We start from the raw sequence: 24,276 nt of genomic DNA on the forward strand, positions 1-24,276 counted from the left end.
ACATGAGATCCAAGTAAGATGTGTAGTTGAGTTTCTATATTGTACCAGTGTTAACTTACTTTGTAATTGTGCTATGATTATAAGATACAGTTGTAAGATGGTATCACTGGGGAAAGCCTGTGTGAAAGGCACAAGAGAATTCTATATACTATGTCTGCAACTTCTTTGGGAATCTAAAATTATTTCAAAATGAAAATTTAAAAAACTGTAAAGAAATGAAAAAAAAATGAAGTCAAGAAGGAAGTTTTTACTTCCAAGATACTTCCAACCAATGTCTTCTCTTTATGCTAAGAAGTGGAACTGAAGAAAAAATACATAGATAAATAAATATGAAATGAATATGAACATATATGGAAGAGTTTCTGAATAACATTTACATTGTTCATTATTGCTAACTGTGTTATATAACAACATACAGATCAGCAGATGATTAAACTTTTAGATCTGGCAGTGTGTTATAAACAAATGCAGTAGACCCTTAAATACACCTTTAGTGAGGAGCCTAGGTGGCTCAGTCAGTTAAGCATCCCACTCTTGATTTCACCTGAGGTCATGATCTCACAGTTTGTGGGATCAAGCCCCACATTGGGCTCTGCACTGACAGCAGCAGAGCCTGCTTGGAGTCCTCCCTCTTCCTCTCCTTCTCTCCCTCTCCTTCTCTTTCTCTCTCTGCCTCTTTCCTGCTCTCTCTCTCAAAGTAAATAAACTTTAAAAATACTTTAAAAATACACCTTTATTGATCTTCTTAAACTTGAAAGAGAAGTAACAGTATTTAATAAATGTCACATATTGTCATTTGTGTACTCCACATGCATAGGAACATTGTAATATGTGATTATTGGACCACCAAAGATACATCATTCCCTTGCCACCAAGATCAGAATGTTCCCCAACTTTCCAGCCTGAAATATAACATAGGTCACTCTGAATCCTCTGATAACCCAGAAACAATGTTGAAATTCTCATATTTTCCCTGGGCCTGCTTCAAATCACTTGGGCTCTTTTAGTGTAACTTAAAACTGAAATAGAATTACCAAACCCATTCCAACCAATGTTCAAGAATCTTGCAGCAACCAAACTTCCAGTTCAAATATATTCCATAACATTAGCCAGGGTAGATACAAAGAGTCATACATAATGAAGCCATTAGAAAAAAAGGTAAGACAAGGCAGAAATTAGTGGAACTTAAAAAAAAGTTGGCAAGGGACATGAAATTTTAAGTCAACCTTCCTATTTATCCTATTTATATCATTATCTATATTCCATCAGGCTACCAAATTACTTTTTTGGTGGATAGTTAAGTTACTTTTGGTTTCATTCAGATATAGGAAACTCATTATCTAACCCAATCAAAAACTACAGTGGTAATTGTAGAAACAACAAAATCTCATTTGTGGAAAGATTTCATACCATTAGTTTCCTTTTTTAAGAAATTGGTAAATTTAGGGTCACCTAGGTGGCTCAGTTGTTTGGGCATCTGACTTCAGCTCAGGTCATGATCTCACAGTTCATGGGTTTTAGCCCTGAATCAGCCTCTGGGCTGACAGCTCAGAAGCTGGAGCCTGCTTCGGATTCTCTGTCTCCCTCTCTCTCTGCCCCTACCCAGCTCGCTTGTGCACGCGCTCTCTCTCTCTCTCTCTCTCTCTCTCTCTCTCTCTCTCTCTGTCAAAAATAAATAACTTATAAATAAATAAAATAAATTAATAACTAAGTAACTAAATAAAACTACACTTAAGAAGAAATTGGTAGATTTAAAAATCACAATGTAGGGGTGCCTGGCTGGCTCAGTCAGAAGAGAATGTGAGTCTTGATCCTGGGGGTGTGAGTTCAAGCCCCATATTGGTTGTAGAGCTTACTTAATTAAAAATAATAACAATTTTAAAATTAAAAATCACAACATAAATTTCCCTTTTGGCTTCAAAATAGAACTGATAGCAAAACTGAAAGACCTTACTGACGGTTTCTGAATATTCTTGTCTTCAACAGGAGTAATAAAGATCATTTGGTTCAAACAAAGCAAACACAAAACATTTTCCCTTTGTACACAAATTTTGTGTGATTAAGAAATTAGTAATTTATTTTCTTAATCTTGGTCTTAAAATCAGCTAAATCAATCTAAACTGCTGTGGCCCACAAAGTAGAGGGAATTAGAAGGAATAATCCTGTTGCAAGAAGGAATCATGAGGTATTAGTGCATACATCCAACTTCAATCACAGACTGAAATTTGCTTTACCAGCTGCTGGGGACTTGTTGAAGTGTAGGTCACAGGAAAGATGCTCAAGCACCACATGACATTCCTCAATGGAATACTTTAAAATTGGTGTCATCTTTTTCTCAGATATATTCACAGAATCTCACATATATTGTCCTTATATTAAAATGAACAAAAAGACAAACATCCTTCCTAAGAAACTGATCACTCTGTATCCCTCAAATCATTTTATGGCATCAAAGAATCAATCTTGCCCACAAACCAAGACACAGAAAGGGCACTCATGTACCTGATGCTTAATTCCAGACTTTCTTTCTTACCAGATTCCTGATCAGGTGGGCCCTGCTTTACATTTCTAAGAATACCCTTTCCACAAATTCCCCTTTAAGAACTCCTGCCAGGGTCCCAGGTCAAGAATGGAGGGCAGAGAGAAAAGCAACCTGTTGCTTCACTACTCCTTCTTTGTTCCCCTGCTCCAATTTGTTCCACATTCCAGGAAAAAAGAGAGCTTCACCAGGCAGCACCACCAGCTCCAAAAAACTTCTGTGCATCCCTTCCGTTGTCAATCCTAGAGATCAGCAGAGGATATTGCACCAATCCCTTGCAAGAGACCAGGCAGGCAAGAACCAGTCCTGATGCTTACAAAGAGGAGGAAATACTGAACAGGCAGTGAATAGGATGTAGCAGAAAAAAACAGCAGAGGTGGAAGGGACACTGCCTAACTTCAAACCATCATTACTCTGTTGTCATTGCACTATTTTTTTAATTGTATGAAACACATAGAATTTACCAATGTAGCCATATTAAAATATACAGTAGTGTTAACTATATGCACATGGTTATTTGTGTAAGGTCTCTAGAACCTTTGTCATCTTGCAAAACTGAAACTCAATGATCAATCGAACAATTGCCCCTCTTCCACTTTCACTAACCCCCACAACCACCATTCTACTTTCTAACAGTTTGACTATCTCATTTAAGTAGAATAATGAAGTATTTGTCTTTTTGTGACTGGATTATTTCACTTAGCATATGTGCCCAAGGTCCACTAGTGTTGTTGAATACTGCAGAATGTCCTTCTTTTTAAAGGCTGAATAGTATACCATTATATATATATATATAAATACACACACACACACACACACACACACACCACATTTTCTTTGTTAATTCACCTATTGATGGACATTTTGGCTATTCTGAATAGTGCTGCAATGAACATGGGAGTGCTGATATTTCTTTGCCTGCTTTTAATTCTTTTGCATATATACCTGCATTGCTAAAGCATATGGTAATTCTATTCTTTATTTTCTATTTTCAATTTTTGAGGAATTTCTACGGTTTACCATAGTAGTGCACCTCTTTACTTTTCCAACAACATGTACAAGAGTTCCTATTTCTTCACATCCTCACTAACACTTGTAATTGTCATTAAAAAAATGTTTAGCCTAATGTGTGTGAAGTAGTACCTCATTGTTTTGATTTGCATTTCCCTGATGGTTAGTGATGTTGAGCATCTTTTCAGTCTTTTATCCCATTTTAAAAATTGAGTTTGTTGTTGTGGAGAGAGAGAGAGAGGGAGAGAGAGTGCAGGCAGGAGAGGAGGGGCAGAGGGAGAGAGAGAGAGAATCTTAAGCAGGCTCCAGGCTCAGCGTTGAGGCTGAAGCAGGGCTCCATCCCACAGCCCTGGGATTATGAGTTGAGCCAAAATCAAAAGTCGGATGCTCAAATGACTGAGCCACCCAGGCGCCCCTATAGGCGGCCTTTATCTGTTTCTTTTGCTGCTCAGCAGTTTGTCAGAGCACGTACCACTACTGAAGCCTTCTGGGAACTGTAGTCCAGAAGGGCTGAGGAGGATGGAAGGCGGAAGTCTTTTTCTGCTTGGGTCGTGGTTGGAATCAGATTTTTCCTGGACGGGGCTGGAGTGAACCACTTAGTGGTCCTCATTAGCATAGAGATAATTAATACCATTCCCTGTTTCATCTTTGGATAATTCCTCAAACGAAGGCTCTAAGGAAAACCTGCCCTGCGCCTCTGCTGAGGAAGCAGGCCACGCCCCTTCCAGCCTACCCATCCCAGTATCCGCTCGGGGGCGGGGCTTCCCGTGGGGGCGGAGCTCAGTCCGGAGGGCTGCCGGGGCGGGGCTCCTGCCGTGAGCGGGTGGCGGAGCGTCTAGGCTTTTCTGCGGACCACAGCAGCCCAGCGACCTCTTCTTTACCGGCCGGGTGAAGCAAGACAACCCGTTCATGGACCGGGCGGCCGTGGCGAGGATGGGCGCGGTGGCGAGCGCCAGTGTGTGCGCCCTGGCGGCGGGAGTGGTACTGGCCCAGTACATATTCACCTTGAAGAGGAAGACGGGGCGGAAGACCAAGATCATTGAGATGGTGAGTGCGCGGCTTGACGCGCCTGAGCGCTCGATGGGCCGCAGCGTGTTCCGTCTGGCCTTACCTTCCCGCGCTGGTGCTGCTGGAATGCATGGGGCATACTGGGGACCCAGTCACCCCTTGAGTGGTGACCCGAGGGCCAGTGACCTGGTCTGGACCCTCCATAGTGTCGCTCCTCTGGCCTTTGTTATGTCTCCATTTGAAATAGAAAGGCAGCAAATAGGTGATTCAGAAACAAGCCACCTCCTGCAGCAAAACCCGTTTCTCAAGAAATAAACTGAACATTTTAGACTGGTTGCTCCCTAATTCCTGCACCAAACCGTTGTGACTGACCCTATTCGGACAGAGTTGTTTCTGCACCCTGGCTAGAATGACTTAGGTTGTGAAAAGGTTTAACTTCTAAGTGGTTGAAAAAATGCCAGTTAACCCAGTTGGAGTTCAGAATAGTTTATTTTGTATTTGAATGTTATTTCTTATTGTCTCAAACTGCCAGGAAGTATCTTTGTCTTCGTTTTTTCCCCTCAACCCTCGTGTAACATTTTAGAAATTTATTTACAATTTTATTGTAAGAGTGTTTCAAGAATCCTACTTAAGGTACATTATAAGTAATTCGCTTCAAAGTTGGGGATGTTTTCTTGTTGTTTTTATTTAAAACCCACTGAGCTGCATTTTAATGTGCTTACTGGAGTGCATAATCCCATGTTTACTCCCAATAATGTGCTGCGCACATGAGCATCTGGGGCTAAATATTCATGAAAAGTAAGTTGACAGTCTACCACCCTAAGTAAGATCTTTTTAGGTTCATATACTTGGAATACTTCAGCCTCTGTTACATGTTCTAATTGATCAAAGAAACTATCTAGTTGGTTCCTGTTGGCCCCAGATTGAATTCAGAAATATTTTTCCATAACATTATAAGAAATGTCAACTCCCGTGTCTTATATGGCCAGTAATATTCCTAGGTTTTGTTTATTGCTATAGTTAAATTATTTTTAATGTTTGTTTATTTTTGAGAGAGAGACACACACAGTGTGAGCGGGAGAGGAGCAGAGAGAGAGGGAGACGCAGAATCCAAAGTGGGCTCCAGGCTCTGAGCTGTCAGCACAGAGCCTGCTGCAGGGCTAGAACTCATGAACCACAAGATCATGACCTGAGCCAAAGTCGGACGTTTAACCAACTGAGCCACCCAGGAACCCCTATTTTTTTCTTCATTTCTATACTCAGCAAATATTTTTATTTCGGAAATTTCATTTTGTTTATTGTTGCTGTCCTACTTAGAGAACTTTGGTGGCTTTCTTTTGCTCCAAACCAAAAATTTATAACCCATATGTGGTGGGGGAGGGAAACTAACTGCCATACCTTACTGTGTGTACTTAAACCATGAATTGGTCTGTTATATCACTTCTCTACATCAAGTAGAGTTAAAAATCAATGCTTTCATAAAATCCCACAGTGATACCGTCCTAAGAACAGTTTGCCGTCTTTGTGAAAAATAATAAAAGCCCATCAGGCAGAACAACTTTACTTTACCTATGATTTGTAATATAGAAATCAGTCTTTACATATACACATGTACACATAATATGTTATATCAATTCAGATTATGATATATGTGCAGCCTGCTAGTAGCTTTTAAAAGGAAAAAATTGAAAGAGCTCTCTGTTTTTAATTTGTAATTTTAATAGGTTACTTTTTCAAGTAGAATAAACATTTGATTGGGAGTCTGAAAATTGGGATTCAAATCTTAGTTTTATCTCTTTGTAATAGCTGTGTTTTAGGGGTTGTGTTCTGCCTATCCCCTACCCCATCCCTCAAACCCCCACCCGAGAGAATTTGTACAAACCTATGAATGTCTAGTGGACCTAGCTTAAACTGGTCACAAATAGTGGAACCAGTGGTAACTATATAAGCAAGGTGGGCCTTTTAGCTGATCGGTAAACAAATGACTTCTAGGGGCACCTGGAGTGCCCAGCTTTGGATCAGGTCATGGTCTCATGGTTTGTGGGTTTGAGCCCCGCATCGGGCTCTGTGCTGACAGCTAGCTCAGAGCCTGGAGCCTGTTTCGGATTCTGTGTCTCCCTCTCTCTCAGACCCTCCCCTGCTTGTGCTGTCTTTCTCTGTCTCTCAAAAATAAATAAATAAACAAACAAATAAATAAATAAATAAATGAAATGACTTCTGGCACTGGGCTTAGATTATGCATTGCCTTAAGAGTTTTTAATTAAAAGACACAGAGAAGTGGCTGGAGGGCTGAAACTGCTACAGCTGAAAGGTCCCGAGATAAATATATAGAGGAAGCCTATCAGAAGACATGCTTAAGATGTTCAGAGATTAGAGATCCCATTTTTCATATCAATATATTTCCATTACTAAGTTTTTATTTTAGAATAATTTTAAATTAACAAAGTAACTGAGCCAATAAGTAAACTCCCAACCAGTTTCCCCTATTACTAACATTTTACATTAGTATGGTACATTTGTTGAAATTAATGAACAAATATTCATACATCTTTAAATATCCATACTTTGTTCAGATTTCCTTTGTTTTTACCTAATGTCCTTCTCTGTCCTGGAGTTCCATCCAGGGCACCACATACATTTAGTGATCATATCCTTATCTCATCTTGACTACAACAGTTTCTTAGATTTTTCTTATTTGTTGTATCTGTGATACAGTAAGAAATCATGTATTTGGTGTTTGTCCCTGGTTCCTGCCACACAACGTCTAAAACACTTGGACTCTAGGAAGCTTTAACAGTGTTTTTTCTATGCTAATGAGGTGGACTGGTAGCTGGGGGCCCCAAGATGGTTTCAAGATGTGGGCTGGTTGACTGAATAATCAAGACCTGATTAGAAGATTAGAATTTTCAACCCCCTACCCCTTCTGTGAGGAGAAGGGTCTAGAATTGCTGGTCAATAATTTATTTAATCAATCTTACGTACATACCAGATGTCTAAAAAGACCTCTACAGGAGAGCTTCCATGTTCATGAATAACTTGAGGTGTTCCATATTTTGCCCTATGCTTCACTTTCATTTGGCTGTTCTGAGTTGTATTCTTTGTATTTAAATTGTAATAGTAAGTAAAGCACTCTCCTGAGTTCTGTGGGTTATTCTTGCAAATTACGGAACCTGAAGAGGCGGTTGTAAAATCCTCAAATTTAGAAGCATGCCATCAGAAGTATAGATGGCAACCTGGGCCTCGTGACTGGCATCTGAAATGGGGATAGACTTGTAGACTAAGTCCTTATCTCATAGGATCAGATACCAACTCTATATAGGATCAGAATTGTATTGAATTGTTGGAAGAGTTGGAAAATTGTTGGTATGAGGAAAAACCTCATATATTTAGTGTCAGAAGTATGTATGAAAACAGTTAAATGTAACTTAATAATATCCAACTCATGGTAGCTGCTTAATAAGTAGTAGTTGTAATTATTATACCAAAATACAGACTAACAGCCTCTCTCATATCCTACAGTTATTTTTCCCTTATGAACTCGCGTAGGGCATAATTTTTAACCAATTGTATTCTTTTCTCTCATCTTTATCTCTCCTAAGCCTTCATTTTTAAAAACTACTTTAATTGTCCCCAGTAAAGGTGGCTTGTCATTTTTATAAAATGGATTGAAAAGATGAAGGTTGTCAAGCACGTGTATAGAAGTTGATACACAAGCAGTAGAATTTTGCCCAAATGAATTAGTATTGGGGATGAATTGTTTTATAGAATGAATTTCCCCAGTGTCTCTTAAGTTCTTACAAGTTTCAAGTCCTCATTGCTACTGACCACCACTTATCACGTGCTACTCAGTTTTAATTCACTATTCTAATGAAACATGCCTGCTCATATAGGACCTTTTTGTTCTGTGGCCTCTTTGGTCACTCTTAATAAAAAAAGATTCTAGAACAAAGCTTAAGTATTTATTACTAGTTTTCTACCAAGCAAAGAAACCCACTCCAACACAATGTTTAGGCTTTGAGGGCTGACCCTCTGAGGGAGCAAAATGTAAACATATTTATCTTTCATACAACTTTTTTTTTTAATTTTTTAATGTTTATTTTGAGAGAGAGACATACAGCATTTGTGGGGGAGGGGCACAGAGAGGGAAACAGAATCCACAGGAGGCTCCAGGCACCCAGTTGTCACACAGAGGCCCTGTGAGGCTCAAATTCATGAATGAGATCATGACTGGGGCTAAAATCAAACACTTAACTGACAGAGCCACCCAAGCATCCCACAACTTTTTTTTTTCTTGAGAGAAAGGGAGAGAGAACTCGAACAGGGGAGGGGAAGAAAGATGGTGACCAGAATCTGAAGGCAGGTCCCAGGCTCTGAGCCATCACCACAGAGCCCATCGCAGGGCTTGAACTCACGAACTGCAAGATCACGAGCTGAGCTGAAGCCGGTGAAGTGGGATGCTTAGCCTGAGCCACCCAGGCACCCCCATACAACTTTTTAAAGTGAATGACACATGACAGCTTTATTGTTTTTTACTTGGTTTATTTTTATACATGGTCATTGCTTCCATATTTTATTCTTTTCAGACAGCACTTACTTTCATATTAATTTAGCATAAATATAAAACCATTACCAATACATGTGTTCTTTGATTTACAGTGGGATTATGTTCCTATAAACCCATTGTTAAATTGAAACTACAGTAAGTCTGTAATGCATTTAATACAGCTACCAAACATCATAGCTTAGCCTAACGTGCCTTAAACATGCTCAGAACACTTACATTGGCTTACCATTGGGCAAAATTATCTAACACAAAGCCTTTTTTTAATAGTGAAGTGTTGAATATCTAATATAATTTACTGAAAGTGAAAAACAAGATAGTTGTAAGGTACAGAATGGTTGTCAGTGTAACAGTTGTTAACCCTTATGACTACATGGCTGACTGGGAGCTGTGGCCACTGCCATTGCCCAGCATCAGGAAGGAGTATTGTACCACACATTAATAGTCCAGGAAAAGATCAAAATTCTAAGTATAGTTTCTACTAAATGCATATCATTTTCTCACCATCGTAAAGTCAAGAGAATTATAAGTCAAAGCATCGTAAGTTAAGGAATCTAATCAAATTTTAGGGAAATAGTATGAACTGTGATTTTTGCCTCATAAAAGTAAAACCCATAGGGTGCTTGGGTGGCTCAGTTGGTTAAGCATCCAACTTTGGCTCAGGTCATGATCTTACAGTTCACTAGTTCAAGCCCCACATCAGGCTCTGTGCTGGCAGCTCAGAGACTGAGCCTGCTTCAGATTCTGTGCCTGCCTCTCTCTCTCTGCCCCTCCCCCACTCATGATCTCTCTCTCTCTCTCTCTCTCTCTCTCTCTCTCTCTCTCTCTCTCTCTCTCATTCCCTCTCTCTCTCATTCCCTCTCTCTCTCTCTCCCCCCTCTCTCTCTGTCCCTCCCCCTCTCAAAAATAAATAAACATTTAAAAATAAGTAAAGTAAAACCCAGTGCTTGAAATTAAATAAAGGTAGTGTTAATGATTAAAAACAACAGCAGTATACAAATTTAAGTGCTAAATGTGGTTTTTAAAGAGGAGAATTTAAAAATGACAGCACCAATGAAACTTTCTATTTTCTGAATACAAGATGCAGTCACTTTCAAATGACAGTTATTTTAGTAAAAACATTTTAATCCTGTGCATATATGTTTTATATGCATATGCTGTTTTATAAGAATTCAACTTATTCTTTCTGGATTATATTAGGAGAAATCTTGCAAAGGTTTTCCTAGTTATTTCTGAATGAATGCTAGCTTTCCTGTCTTACAGTTATCGGCCACGGAACTTCCCTACAGTTTTGAGAATCTCAGAATCTCCATTTTCCCCACTGTTCCTCTTTAGTCATCATTCTTCTTAGATAGGTTAGCCAAAAATGTAGGTTTTATTTGTTTTTATTAAATTTTGCATTTGGCTGTCCAAAACTACATTGATCTCTCAGTACAATAACTTAGAATTTGGTGTTCTATTGTATTAATTCCAGAAACTAGTCCAGAAAGTGTATTTAGTGTCGTTTAGAACAGAAAATGTAATGCACTTAATTTATTGATAGCAAATCATCCAACTTATCAAATTATCAAAATTCCATATGTGTAATTTGTGCTTTTGAAGTTGTTTTAGAAAGCTGACTATATATATATTATTTTTCAGGAATACAATGTCGTGATTCATCACTTGCACAGAACACCCAGTGCTCCTCCCAATGAGTGTCCTTAATGCCCCTCGCCCCATTTAGACCATCCCCCCACCCAATACCCCTTTAGCAACCCTCAGTTCTCTGTATTTAAGAGTCTCCCTGGGTGGCTCAGTTGGTTAAGTGTCCAACTTCGGCTTAGGTCATGATCTCAGAGCTTGTGAGTTCAAGCCCTGCATCAGGCTTTGTGCTGACAGCTCAGAGCCTAAAGCCTACTTTGGATTCTGTCTCCCCCTCTCTCTGCCCCTCCCCCACTCGTGTGTGTGTGTGTGTGTGTGTGTGTGTGTGTGTGTGTGTGTCTCTTTCTCTCAAAAATGAATAAATGTTAAAAATTAAAAAAAAATAAATATTAAAAAAAGAAAGAGTCTCATGGTTTGTCTTCTCTATTTTTATATTATTTTTGTTTCTCTTCCCATATATTCATCTGTTTTATTTCTTAAATTCCACACAAGTGAAATCATATAATATTTGTCTTTCTCTGATTTACTTCACTTAGCATAATACTCTCCAGTTCCATTCATGTTGTTGCAAATGGGAAGATTTCATTGTTTTTCAGCACCAAGTAATACTCCATTGTATATATCTACCACGTATTCTTTATCCATTCATCAGGTCATGGGCATTTGGGCTCTTTCCATAATTTGTCTATTGTTGATAGCACTGTTACAAACATTGGGCTACATGTGCCCCTTCGAATCAGCACTTCTGTATCCTTTGGATAAATCCCTCATAGTGCACTTGTGGGATTGTAGGATAATTCTATTTTTAATTTTTTGAGGCACCTCCACACTGTTGAAAACTGACTTTAAAATTTAAGGCCCATCTATAAATATGTATTCTACTGTTTGCTATTAAAGCCAGTTGAAAACAGACCTTGCCTTATAGAAGTTTAAAAACTAAAATAAATTATATTCTAGCCTCACATATTTACTGAGTGAGGGAAATAGAATGATAGTCTTTAAACTAGTGAAAAATTAAAGGTTTTATTATGAAAATGGAGTTAAACTTGATTTCTGTGGTCCCTTCTAAAGATGTGATTGGCATGTGGAAGAGACATGATGCAAGGGTGGTAAATAGAACATTATTTTTCTTTCTTGTGGCCCCTTTCAGATTTATTCAGTGGTAATCTTTCTTGCCACTGGTGAAAATGCTGATGAATCTATGACTTTTTGCTTACTCTCAGGTAAAAGCCAGTCTTTTATTTAAAAAAAAACTTTTTCTAATGTTTATTTATTTTTGAGAGAGAGACAGACAGAGACAAGAAATCCAAAGCATGCTTCAGGCTGTGAGCTGTCAGCACAGAGCCCGATGTGGGACTCGAAGTCATGAACTGTTAGATCATGACCTGAGCTGAAGTCAGAGTCAGTTCCATTTCTGCAAATATAAGTGTCTAGTCATATATTAGTCACAATTTCAGTATTAATTCTGTGGTGAGACTTCTAAATGGACATTACTAGTATCACCAATATTTTTAGCTCTTCTCTGCTTCTTGTATTTGGACAAGCTTTGCTGTTCTGACCAGTAGACTGTGGACTGTGTCTGGAGATGATGTGGCTGCTTCCAGGCCAGTGTAGTTATGAACAGTCACACAGGTGTCGCTAGGCTTTCCTACTGCTGGAGTAAACCCTGAAGCATCATATTGGCATGGAGATGACACAATATCAAAGCAGCCTGGAACACTGAGCCCGTATGTGGAAGACAGCTGCCCGGGAGAGCCATCTGAACCCATATTGGACTTTGTGTGAATGAAAAGTAAACTTTCTGTGTGGTAAGGAACTGAGGTTTTTGTGTTGTTATTGCCCCACAACCTATCCTAACACACACTTCTTCACTACTCCCAAAGTGATGGCTCATTGCAGGTGGCTCCCCTCCTTCCTAATTAATGGCAGCGAGCGATCTGGGATTGGATGGGAGGATATAGTCACTCTCTCTGGTTCCCAGATGCTGTTCCTTGCCCCACTAGCCATTGCTTCAGACTTTTGGGTTAATAGGGTAGGAGGAAAGATTTCTTTTACTAGAAGGTAAAAAAATCAGAGTTCTTATTTGACTGGATAGGCTTGTGCTCTCTGGGCCTGCAAGATATTTAAAGCTGACTTTCTTGGGACACCAGCCAGCTCAGTTGGAGGAGTATGTGACTTCTGATCTTGAGGGTCATATTCCAGCCCCGTATTAGGTGTAGAGATTATATAAACAAATAAACTTTAAATAAAGCTGATTTTTTTCTTCTTCCCCTGTAGCCTCATAATATGGGCAATTAATTTTTTTCTGGTACCCCACTCTACCTCAGCCTGATTTTTTTTTTAAGTGATCCATTCCATACAGGTTTTTGGCCTTTGAAGTCTCTCCCTCTCGCGTGGCTCTTGTGGGCTGGACATAAACAGGTTTCGGACTGGTTCCCTCCTGCATGGTCCTCCTTCCAGTCTGTGGGAAACATTCACTTATCCCTGGCTCTGACAAACTCTAGGAGTACAGGTCATTACAACAAAGCCACTTTTTAACATTGTCAGCTTTATGGAGTTATGACTGACAAAATTATGAAATATTTGAAGTGTGCATTGTGATTGAATATACATATACACTGTGAAAAGGATTCCCACGTCTAGTTAATTAATACACCCCATCACCTTACCTATTTATCTTTGTGTGTATGTGTGTGTGTGTGAGAACATCTAAAAACATTGAATTCTACTCTCAGCAAACTTCAATTATATAGTACAGTGTTATCAACTATAGAAAGGATGGAATACTTCATGAATTTGCCGTCATCCTTGTAACAGGGGCCATGCTAACTTCCTTAGTGTTCCGAGCTTAATATACATGCTGCCAGTGGAATATAGCAGAGCCTCTTCTGTCCCACTGAGTATCTTTTGTCACTTGGATCAGCGCTTGGCCTTTCACAGAAAACACGTTTCAGGTTCTCCAGGAGACCCCATCAAAAGCCCCTCTTGCTTGGTGAGAAGGTAGCACCCCACTGTCCCCATTCCCTTGGAGGCAGAGACACAGCAACAACTCTTCACCCTTTTTACCCTTTTGTATTCCTTAAGTGGGTGAGAGCCCAGGAGTCCTCAAGCCAGTTCTCCCCATTTTCCTCCTCTCTCTTTAGTATGATACCTGTCCCTGAATTGAATCGAAACAGGAAGATTCCTAATTTAACATCCTATTACATAAGTTTAACATTCTGTGAGGGTTTTTTAGAGGTTACTTATTGTTACAGGCTGAATTGTGACCCCTCAAAAGGTCCTCTAACTGGACTAAGAATAAGAAATCAATTGACAGATTAACCAGAGAAAATCAAATTTAGTAGCGTTTGTATGGGGAATCCACACAGACATTAAAATTCCAAAGACAGGCAAAAGGAAGTATATATGCCATTCTGAACTCAGGAGAAAGGACTAGGGGTCTGGGACTTGAGAGGTATGCACTTCACAGGACAGAAAGGAGAGCAGATGTATAGTAATTAGATGTTTGCCTCGCCACATAGATGGGTCACTGGGGTAAAATTTATCTCCTTATTCTGGGAAAGATCCCCCACTTTAGAGTTCTATGTAGTTAAAGGATGGGCAAAAATTTCTCTTGAGGGTCTCGCTTGCCTTCAGCTCAAAATCTTCTTGTCAGAGTGGCCCATCTCAGGGAGGCCTGCCCTGGACTCTTACATGCTTTTAAACAATAAGCTAGCATTCCTATTACTTGAATCTAGGCCTGTGTGTTCTGTGTCATCCTTGGCTTGTTCACCTGTGCCTGTGGATATGATAGATATGACCTCTACCCAGGGTTCATTCTTTCACATGGACTGACCAGATGGGCACTGGCTTTCCCCTCACTAGAAGCTCTACCGCCAGTTAAAATGGTGATTTCTAGTTTAAACACATCTCAACTATTTATGGCTTCCTTCTTAAAGTTTGTTCATTTATTGAGAGAGAGCGTGTGTGAAAGGAGCAGCGAGAGAAAGAGAAAAAATCTCTAGCAGACTCCACACTGTCAGCTCAGAGCCCAATTTGGGGCTTGAATCCACGCCGAAATCAAGAATCGGATGCCTGGCTGAGCCACCCAGGCGCCCCATTTATTTATGGCTCCCTTCTAAACACCAACAGTTACTCCTTAAATAGCTGGTGGTGTTTTTGAAACTTGTGTGAGTTTTCTTTCTGGAGATAGACTTCTAACAACAATTTTTTCCTTCCTTCTATTTTAAGATAACATCAGATGTTCTCTGGGTACTATACTGAATAAGTGGAAAGCCCGCTATTGAATGTATATTTAGAAAAGGGAGAGGGCTGGGAAGAAGATTTAAACACAACTGCTTTAGTGACTCAGCTCTTACCTAGGCTTTCAAAAATATCTCTGTATCTTAACTTTTGTCTAATTTACATCAGTATTCAGATTTATGACCTTTTAGGACCTGTTTTGAATTCACGATTTGTTTTTTATTCCCTGAACTCTTGTGGCATTTCCTGATGATTTCTCATAAAGTGGCAATTTATACACTGTTTTGTGTTGTCTCTTTATTTGTTGCACCCAACTAAGAGAAACAGAGACCCCAAATCAGTGGCTTTAATGAACAATTGCCAGAGTCCAGCCCCAGCAGGTCCAGGGTCCCCTGAAGGAGAGACGGTGTCAGCAAAAAAGAGTGAGATGAGAGAGCCTCAAGTTTCTTTCTTGGTCACCAGGCAGGCATCTCTGTCCTGTCCGCTTTGGTGTCTTTTTTTTTATTGGTTAAGCAATAACATGACATCAGAAAATAGAAATTGTTTACAGTTTCTAACTCTTAGTGATAAGGTGTTTTAATCATCAAAGGTATACAGAGACAAGTTTTACAGAAGTATTTTTGTAGAACAATTCCAGTTTATTCTTGGCATCAGTCCCCAAGGTTAAGAAAGTAACAAGCCCATCTTATTCTGTACTTGTTGGTTTTTGGCCAATAATTATGACTCTGTTTTTAATTAACAAGTTATAACCAAGTCATGTAATGCACTTACAGTATTAAGTAAATTTTACAACCAAGAGAATAACAAGATGTTTTTAGTAAAAAAAACAGGATATTATACATATTATTTAAGTTAGTAACTCTAAAACTAAAACATAGGTCAAATTGTATATCCATAGGCTGGGAGTTATTTTATCTAGCTCATAAACCCCAAAAGAAAGAATGTTTGTTAACAAGTTGCTAGAGAAAGCCTTTTCCTTGATGTAAGCATAATGGGGGCCCTGTGTGTGTTGACCTTGCACCTGGGTTTCTAATTTTTTATCCTCATAGCTGAAGTCAGTACAAGGGAGGGTATTTGTGACTCCAATAGCAAAAGTTTATGCAGCAACTTACGTCTGGTCCTTATCTGTTTCTTATCTCTAAGTTAGGCTCTTTTTCTCCGGGCCAGAGTTATTTGTAACTCTTGTGTTCTCAGCCCCCCTTATGCTTTGGGTCTGCAAGGCTCATTAGAAGAGCCTTTTGTCAAATATTCATAATGTTTTGATCCAAAATCTCTTATGCAGGGACAGGAAAATGCCTTTTCTTATGGGGTAACTGTGTGGGGAATATCGGCCTGATTTGGAACATTGTGAGGCCTAATCAATAGCAACAGGCTTAATTTCACATGAGCAGCAGGAGCAGAGGAGACACCAGTTCCACTTCTCACGGCAGGAGCCGTGCAACGTCTGCCATTTCCTTACTGTGACCGTGTCATTCAGCAAGGCCGGTGTGGCTCCTACCAAACAATAAGTATTTTTTTTTTCTAACATAAGGAGAGGTCCAAAAAATAGGCAGTTGCTGGTGTTAATTAGGGGGTACATGGATATCAAGACAGAGGTCTTTGAAATTCTGTTGGCTTTTCTCTTAGTGACAAGATGACTGTGGTAGTCCTGCCCAACATGTCCATCTTTTAGGGAGGAGAATGTTCATTTCAGTAAAGCAGAACTTTCTCCTCACTTGTCTTTGGAGAGGATAGTGTCATATAGCTACCCTAATTGTGAAGCTGAGGCACTTTTTTGACTGAGAAATCGCCACGCCTCAACAAAATTCTATTATCTAGATTCTATTAGGAAGAATTAGGTAATAAGTAGTCTACCGTGCTATACCATAGTCCCTATGCTTTTTCTGTATTACTTTCCATTCAGTCAGTTGATTTAAAATTTGATCAAATATAAATGCATGTATATAATCGTATTACTGGTGATCAGTTGGCTGGTAGAAAAATAGAACATTCCAACTGCTACAGGTCCTTGGTCATACAGTACAGTACAGACTACAGACTCAGAATAGCTTTGCTCTTCTCTCTGCCACAAGTATAAACACTTATTCGTTCACACCTGAGATACCTAGGTCTTGAATACTTCTGGAGACATCACATTGTGTTCATACATGCTAAGATTTAGAAGCCAGTCTCCCAGTTATGTGTCACAACTAGCTTAAAAGCTATAGTCCTAATAGTACTTCAGGAATGAATGAATATAAATTTGTGAAAGATCAAGGAAAGGCTGTGGAGAATTCAAATAGGAGATCACATGGGGTAATGTTTGATGGACACCGTGATATTTGAGGAGTGACAATCATGATTGGTCCAGTCTGAATAAAATATATATTGTAAAATAAGGGGAATATATTAAACTTTTAACATTGGCAAAGAATATGTCTAAGATCATTTTGAATCCCCAAATTTGCAAGTATGGAGATATTTGTACCAAGCATATGATTTTGTCTTTTCAAATCACACTTGTCACATTACCTATATGTTATCCTCATGCCACATGGGCTTCAACAAGTGTGAGCTCTAATCTAGTGAGCTGTTTTTATGTTGGTCAGAATACTTGCTGATACTGTTGGAGGTTTTAACTCTTTTTTCAAGGTGGTGCCATCCTTGAACCAAATACTATAATATCTTTTAATTTTTGTTTTTATTTTTAAGTAAGCTCCAGGCCCAGTGTGGGGCTTAAACTCACGACCCTGAGATCAAGAGTCACATGTTCTACCTATTGAGCCAGCCAGGGGCGCTGATACTTTAATATCCAAAAACTTCAATTATCCAAGACCCAGCGATCTTTTCTAGCTAAAAACCATCATATCCATAGATCTTTTTACTCTCTTAAATAAGCCCTCCAGGTGATTCCAATGCATACTAAGGTTTGAGAATCATAGGAGTTAAAAGAATTCAAATTCTTGTCCCCAGCAAAATTACAAATTTTACAAAATTTCTTTAAAAAAAAAAGAATCCACTTTAATTGCTCACAAATAGTCACAATTGAGGGCTACCAATCAATTACTGTGTGGAGAGAAAAATTAGTGAAGAGCATTTAGAAAAATGGGCACTTTCCTTTACTCTGTTGGAGATGATATACACTGGTTAAAATTACAGTGCGTTGGTTATTTGTGGGAAACAAAGGCAAATGAAAAATTAATTTTCCTTACTGCCTACAATGCATTGACGAGCCTTTGAAACAGGCAGAGTGACATTCCACCAGGAATTCAGCTGCCTCAGTGATGACACTCTGCTCAGGGCAAGAAGCAATCTTGGCTTAACATTATCCCAACCGCTGCCCCCACCCCCACCCCAGGATTCTGTGAGTCTACTTTACATAGAAAAATTCCTTTGGAAACCTTTATCTCACCCCCCTCCCCAAGATATATGATGGCAATCATATGGCCCACTGATAATAAACATCTAAAAGGTCTCAAGACTTAGTTTTTACTAAACAGTAATAATTGACCTTTTCTTAGCAGCTAGCTCCTTGAAGTGCTGGAACCTTGTCTCCAAATACTTTAGAGACTTATGCTCTGCCTAACCCTCTCCCAGCCTGAAGGCGTATAATCTGTCACTCTTCACAACCCCAGTGCAGCTCTTTCTGCCCGCAGGTCCTCTCCTTGTACTTTAATAAAATCACATTTTGGGGGGCACGTGGGTGGCTCAGTCATTTAAGCCCCTGACTTTGGCTCAGGTCATGATCTCACCGCTCGTGAATTTGAGCCCTGTATGGGATTCTGTGTTGACAGCTCAGCGCCTGAAGCCTGCTTTGGATTCTGTGTCTCCTTCTCTCTCTGCCCCTCACCTGCTTGCAGTCCGTCTCTCTCTCAAAAGTAAATAAACATTAAAAACAATTTTTAATAGATAAAATAAAATCACCTTTTTGCACCAAAGACGTCGCAAGAATTCTTTCTTGGCCATCAGCTCCAGACCCCCACCACTCCAAAACCACATCAGTTACATTATGGTGTATTTGTATAATAAAATATTGTGCAGCTTAAGGAATCAGAAAGTAAATCTGTATGAGATAACATTTTAAAAAGCTCAAGAAGATAGTAACTATGGGGAAAAGTATGTTGTAGAGCAGTTGTGGTTCCAACAGAGATACAAGTGTATGTGCTTGTATGTATGTCACTGGAAATTCTTGAAAAACTCTGCTAGAAGCTGTTTGTAGTTGTTACTAGTGATGGTGGAACTTGGGAGAATGAGACTGGGGAAGGAGATTTTTAGTTTTTCATCCTTTAATGTTCTGTAGTGTTTGAAATAACATGACCATGTTTATTGTTTAAAAAACTGGTTAATTGAAAGCAACATTTTAAAACCTGTGTTGGGACCACAATGTAGAAGCATCTTCATTATCAGTAGTAAGGGGTTTGTAATTAATTTGCTGAAGAGCCTTCGAATGTGTTATATTCACTTAAAATAATCAGTGGTAAGATCTGGAATGCATGTTAGTGTGCTTAATCTGGTAGCTAAAGTATATGAAATTAGTGTGACTAGAATCAAGAGGTGAGCAGTGTGAGGAAAAGATAATTTTCCCTCTTCCTTTCTAAGTTCTGTGCTAGGGACCCTATATCAAAAGATAAATTAACAAGAGAAAAACAACACATTATTACATTATTAACACATGTACATGAGAGATACCTTGGGAAAGATGAGTAACTCTCCTGGGTGCTATACCATCTACAGCTAAGGACAAAAAGAGAAAAGTTCATGAAAGAGGCCTGCTGTCGGGTGGGAGGAGGAAAAGTATGGGAAGCTTGAGTAACCGTTGAGGTGCGGATTTAAGTGCATTCTCTCTGTTGATTTGAGTTTGGGGAGCTTTCATCATCTTTCTCTTCCTTCTCTTTTGGTACAAAGATGGTGACACACATAGAAATGGATATTTCCTTTATAAATGTAAATTTCCCTTGCAAAAGGGAACTTCTGCCCTTTTCAGAGCTTCTCTAGTATCTACTGCGTCTCTGAAATAAGCTGCTCAAAATAATCCTTGTGCCAAAGAGGCATATGTCGGGGTGATATTCTGTCACACTCAAGGAGCAGGAATTAAATTAAGCCTGGATTAAGGAGAATGAAGCCCTAGATTGCTATGAGAGCAGTAGAAAAAGGGGAACAGAAAGTTGGTGGATTGCAGAGGTGAAATCTGTAGGATTTGAAAGGGAGTAGGATTTGCAAACCCAAAACCTGCCATCTTCTTTCTTGTTTAACTAGAGATGGTATTTAAGGTGGTGGTTTGGGCCATTTCAGGGAGTTATTCAGTTTCCCTGGGTATCTCCCACGTGTAGAGGAGGTAGGCATGTTAGTAAACTTGTGTTTGTTTTCCTTCTATTAACCTGTCTTTTGTTTTCGGAGAGTTTGGGCCAAGAACCTAGAAGGGTAGAGGCAAAATTATTTTTCCTCCCCCACAGATTTTACAATTTTTATAAAGTATCTTGAATTATCCTTAATTCATTATTAGCAGTTTGAATGTTTCCTACAATTTGTTAAATCATTTCATATATTTTTTTTGTTTACTTTTAAAATAAATCAGACATCACCTTATTTAGAGTTAATGAATTAAGCCTATTAAGAATCTTAAATCCAATTTTAATCCTTATTCTCTTTTAAATTAGAGATTGTAATTTCTCTCATCAGTACAGTAAATTATTTGAAATCCAATGTCCTGAACCTTACCTGAGGTTCCCTGCTTTAAAATACGTCAATCAGGGAAATCTACACAATTCCCTTTTTGTGTCAGCAGGTGGCAGACTGCCGTCTGCTATGGCTCTCGGCTGGCTTTCTAAATTATCTTTCTTGTTTATACGTTTTTATGTTTACTCTGTCATTGCTGCTTAAACCTGAAGGGAAACAGAATTTGCCACCCCAAAATAGGCTACTTTGTCATGTGAATTATTGTGAACTGAAGCCAGTCAAGAGCCAGAGGTTCAGGAAAAGCTCTTTACTGCCCCTTTACCCACCTAAAAGAATTTAGAAAGGGGCCTGTACCAGGAAGAGAGCCATTACCAGAGATTGCTCTTTTACCAGAGAGACTTCCCTGCATGGAGGCAAACATTGCTCTTCTCATCTTCCTGGAATTGCCTTCCTCCCCTTAAAGCCCAGACCTCTACTCCTTCTCCTTTGCTCAGGATGGTTTATAAGCCTAAGTTGCCTGACTGCCTTTAGGTCTCTTTGTGGTTTCCTGTATCTTTGTGGGTTCCTGTAGTTGTGAAATTAAGGATTTCTTTTCTGTTAATCTTTTTAGTATGGTGTGGGTGGTCTCAGCAAAGAACATAGAAGGGTAGTGGGAAACTTATTTTTCTGCCCCTACAAACCTTAATCTATAAAATTTAAACCAACCTCGACAGTCTTCTGCCATTATAGATGTAAATTCCACTGCCCTATTTTTTCCCCCATATATGTTTATTTTCCTCATTTGCAAGGTGCTAATAGATTACAGAGTTGTTTAGTGGTTGATTGGAAGGTTGCTTAATTCGTTTGGCAAGTTCCTGCTTGTAAGTGGGTGGAAGTAGATAGTCACATGTTTAACATGATGTGGGCGCCCGCAAGATCCTTCCTGTCCGTGTTTTATCTCTGAAGCCTTGTCATGGCACAGCCCTCTCATTTATTTTACCTCACATGCCCCACTCAGGACCTGGGTTCAGAACACCATCATCTATATATATATATCTTCTCATACAATCTTCCCGCTGAACAGTATATCAGTTTATCTAGATTGCTCTGTCATACCATTAGCATTCTGAGGTAGTGAGACCCTCAGTCGATTTTGATGGAGGGAGATAGGAAAAGCCTGAGAATCTAAGCATAACAGCATAGTGAAAGGTGACACTTCTTTAAAAAATTTTATCTTTCCAAGTTAAGTAAGTACTTTATTCTATTTCATCTTTTGTGTACAACCATGTACCAGATATATATGTAAGGGTGTGTGTGTGTGTATGTGTGTATATATATACACACACACATATATATGATATGATATATATGATATGATATACATAATATATATCCATATGTATGTGTTTGGTTTTGTCACATGGCTTAGTTTTGGTAGGATGGGGAAGTCTATCTAGTGTTCCATAATTATTCAGTTACTCTGTATCTTATAAGTATTGTGGCTTATATAGTAAAGATAAAATAATTTCTTTAACATCAATCATAATTGGTGATTTCAACTCTAGAGTATCTTGTAAGGGAATGAAGTCATATAATATATAATGTTTGAGACTTTATAGTTGGTGAGTCCTTGGTTCAGATTCAGCACGGCCACATTCTGGACAATTTTGTTGTTGTTTTTAATGTTTATTTATTTACTTTGAGAAAGAAAGGGAAGAGACAGAGAGAAGGAGAGAGAATCCCAAGCAGGCTCTATACGCAGCTCAGAGCCCTGTTGCAGGATGCAGTCTCACAACTGTGTGATCATGACCTGAGCCAAAACCAAGAGTCAGATGCTTAATCAACTGAGCCACCCAGGCGTCCCTAGCCTTGGACAATTTCTAAGTTTCAATTTCCAGTTCTCTAAAATGGAGAAGATTCACCTAAAAACTCTTCTGCCCCCTTGTTTCTCTCAGGATATTATGTTAAGAATATGTTCTGTCTTTGTGTTTATATTGTTTATTTTACTCGGTGTTTGAAATAATTGTACTTTAGGAGAATTCCAACATTGTATTCTAAATATCTACCTGGGTTGTTAAGATTAAAAAAGAGATGATATTTAAACAGTGCCAAATTGTGTTTACCACATAGTAGCTATTCAATAAACATAATTCTCTTTGCTTCCTTCTTGAAGTAAAGCTGTTCTTTTCACAGCTTTCTTTTAGACATGATGTTCTCTTATAGGAGGTCCGTATTAAGTAATGATTTAACAGTGTTCTGTAAACAATATTCTGTTTGAGCTCTCAAGCTTGGAGATAAAACCAGAAAGTCTAATTATATCATCATACATCTTTCTTAAAGTTAAAAAGATTGGGAATGGAGAGGCACCTGGGTGGGTCAGTTGGTTAAGTGTCTGACTGTTGATTTCGGCTCAGGTCATGATCTCATGGTTCATGAGTTCAAGCCTTTTAACGAGCTCTGTGCCGACAGTGCCAGTGCAGAGCCTGCTGGGGATTCTCTTTCTCTCCTTCTCTCCCTGCCCGTCTGCCCCCCCCCCAAATAAATAAACTAAAAAGAAAAAAGAAAAAACTGGGAATGGAGAGATAATGTTGAGTATTTTTAAACTGAGTACCTGGCACTCTGGGGCCTAATCCTTGTCAGCCTGCAGTCACAATTTGTACATGGCTAAATTGACTTGAGCAGCATACTTACAGGCTTGGCATATATAATTATATCATTTTTAGTTACTGAAATTTAATTTCACTAAAGATGTATGAGAAACATGGGCTTTTATAAAGAATAAAGCTTCTACATGCATGTCACTGACTTTGAATCCCCTCTAATATACTAAAGACAAGTACAGATCTTATGATGCAGTATAGATTTTTAAAAAGTTATTCATAGAGTTGACACATGTGTATTTCCAGTCATGCTATGTAAATAAATAGCATTATTTAGGGAAGTTTTAATAATTAAGGACTTATGAGTACCTGAATTAAGAGCCAGCTTTTTGCAAAGAATTTTTCCCTTTTTATTACCTGTTTCAAGCTTCATTTTCCCCTGGTTATCTTTTTATTTCTGATATAATACATGCTGAGATTAAAAAATTACTAAATCTAGATAAACAAAAAAGTAATCAGCAATTTTCACCACCTTAAAAAAAGTAACATATTTTAGTAAGTGTACGCCTTTGTTTTTCTATGCATGTAACTGTTGTCTTTTTTCCCAAAATGAGATTATACTGTAACATTATTTTTATTTTTATTTTTTTAGTTTATTTATCTTGAAAGAGCAATAGCCCAAGCAGGGAAGGGACAGAGAGGGAGAGAGAGAATCCCAAGCAGACTCAGCACCAGTAGCACAGAGCCCAACGTGGCACTTGAACTCACAAATGATGAGATCATGACCTGGGCAAAAAGCAAGAGTCAGACACAACCAACTGAGCCACCCAGGCACCGCTATAACATTGTTTTTAACAAGATTATTTATGTATTAATTTATTCCTTACTAATTCCATATGTATTTTAGTGATTATATATATTCCTTTATGTTATTATATCCTATATAGATATCATTATTTAACAATTTCTTCATTGTTGAACTTTTGGATTGTTTTCCATTTTTCATTAAGATAAATAATGGATCAGATTCATGTAGC

At 38.8% G+C, this 24,276-nt stretch overlaps 1 protein-coding gene across 3 annotated transcripts in view; it reads left to right on the forward strand.

Annotated features, from left to right (window-relative positions):
• Positions 1 to 4,342: 4,342 nt before the first annotated feature.
• NT5C3A (5'-nucleotidase, cytosolic IIIA) overlaps positions 4,343 to 24,276 on the forward strand; it is a 51,096-nt gene continuing 31,162 nt past the window's right edge. The window contains exon 1 of one of the 3 annotated variants that reach the window (XM_029925407.1): positions 4,343 to 4,597. In XM_029925407.1, the coding sequence (XP_029781267.1) occupies positions 4,460 to 4,597 (138 nt within the window). In that variant the 5' untranslated portion in view covers positions 4,343 to 4,459. The remainder of the gene's footprint in view (positions 4,598 to 24,276) is intronic. The other 2 variants (XM_029925421.1, XM_029925437.1) reach the window with 2 other exon arrangements.

Source organism: Suricata suricatta, chromosome 2, assembly GCF_006229205.1.
Source record: "Suricata suricatta isolate VVHF042 chromosome 2, meerkat_22Aug2017_6uvM2_HiC, whole genome shotgun sequence".
In the NCBI taxonomy this organism is placed as follows: Eukaryota; Metazoa; Chordata; class Mammalia; order Carnivora; family Herpestidae; genus Suricata; species Suricata suricatta.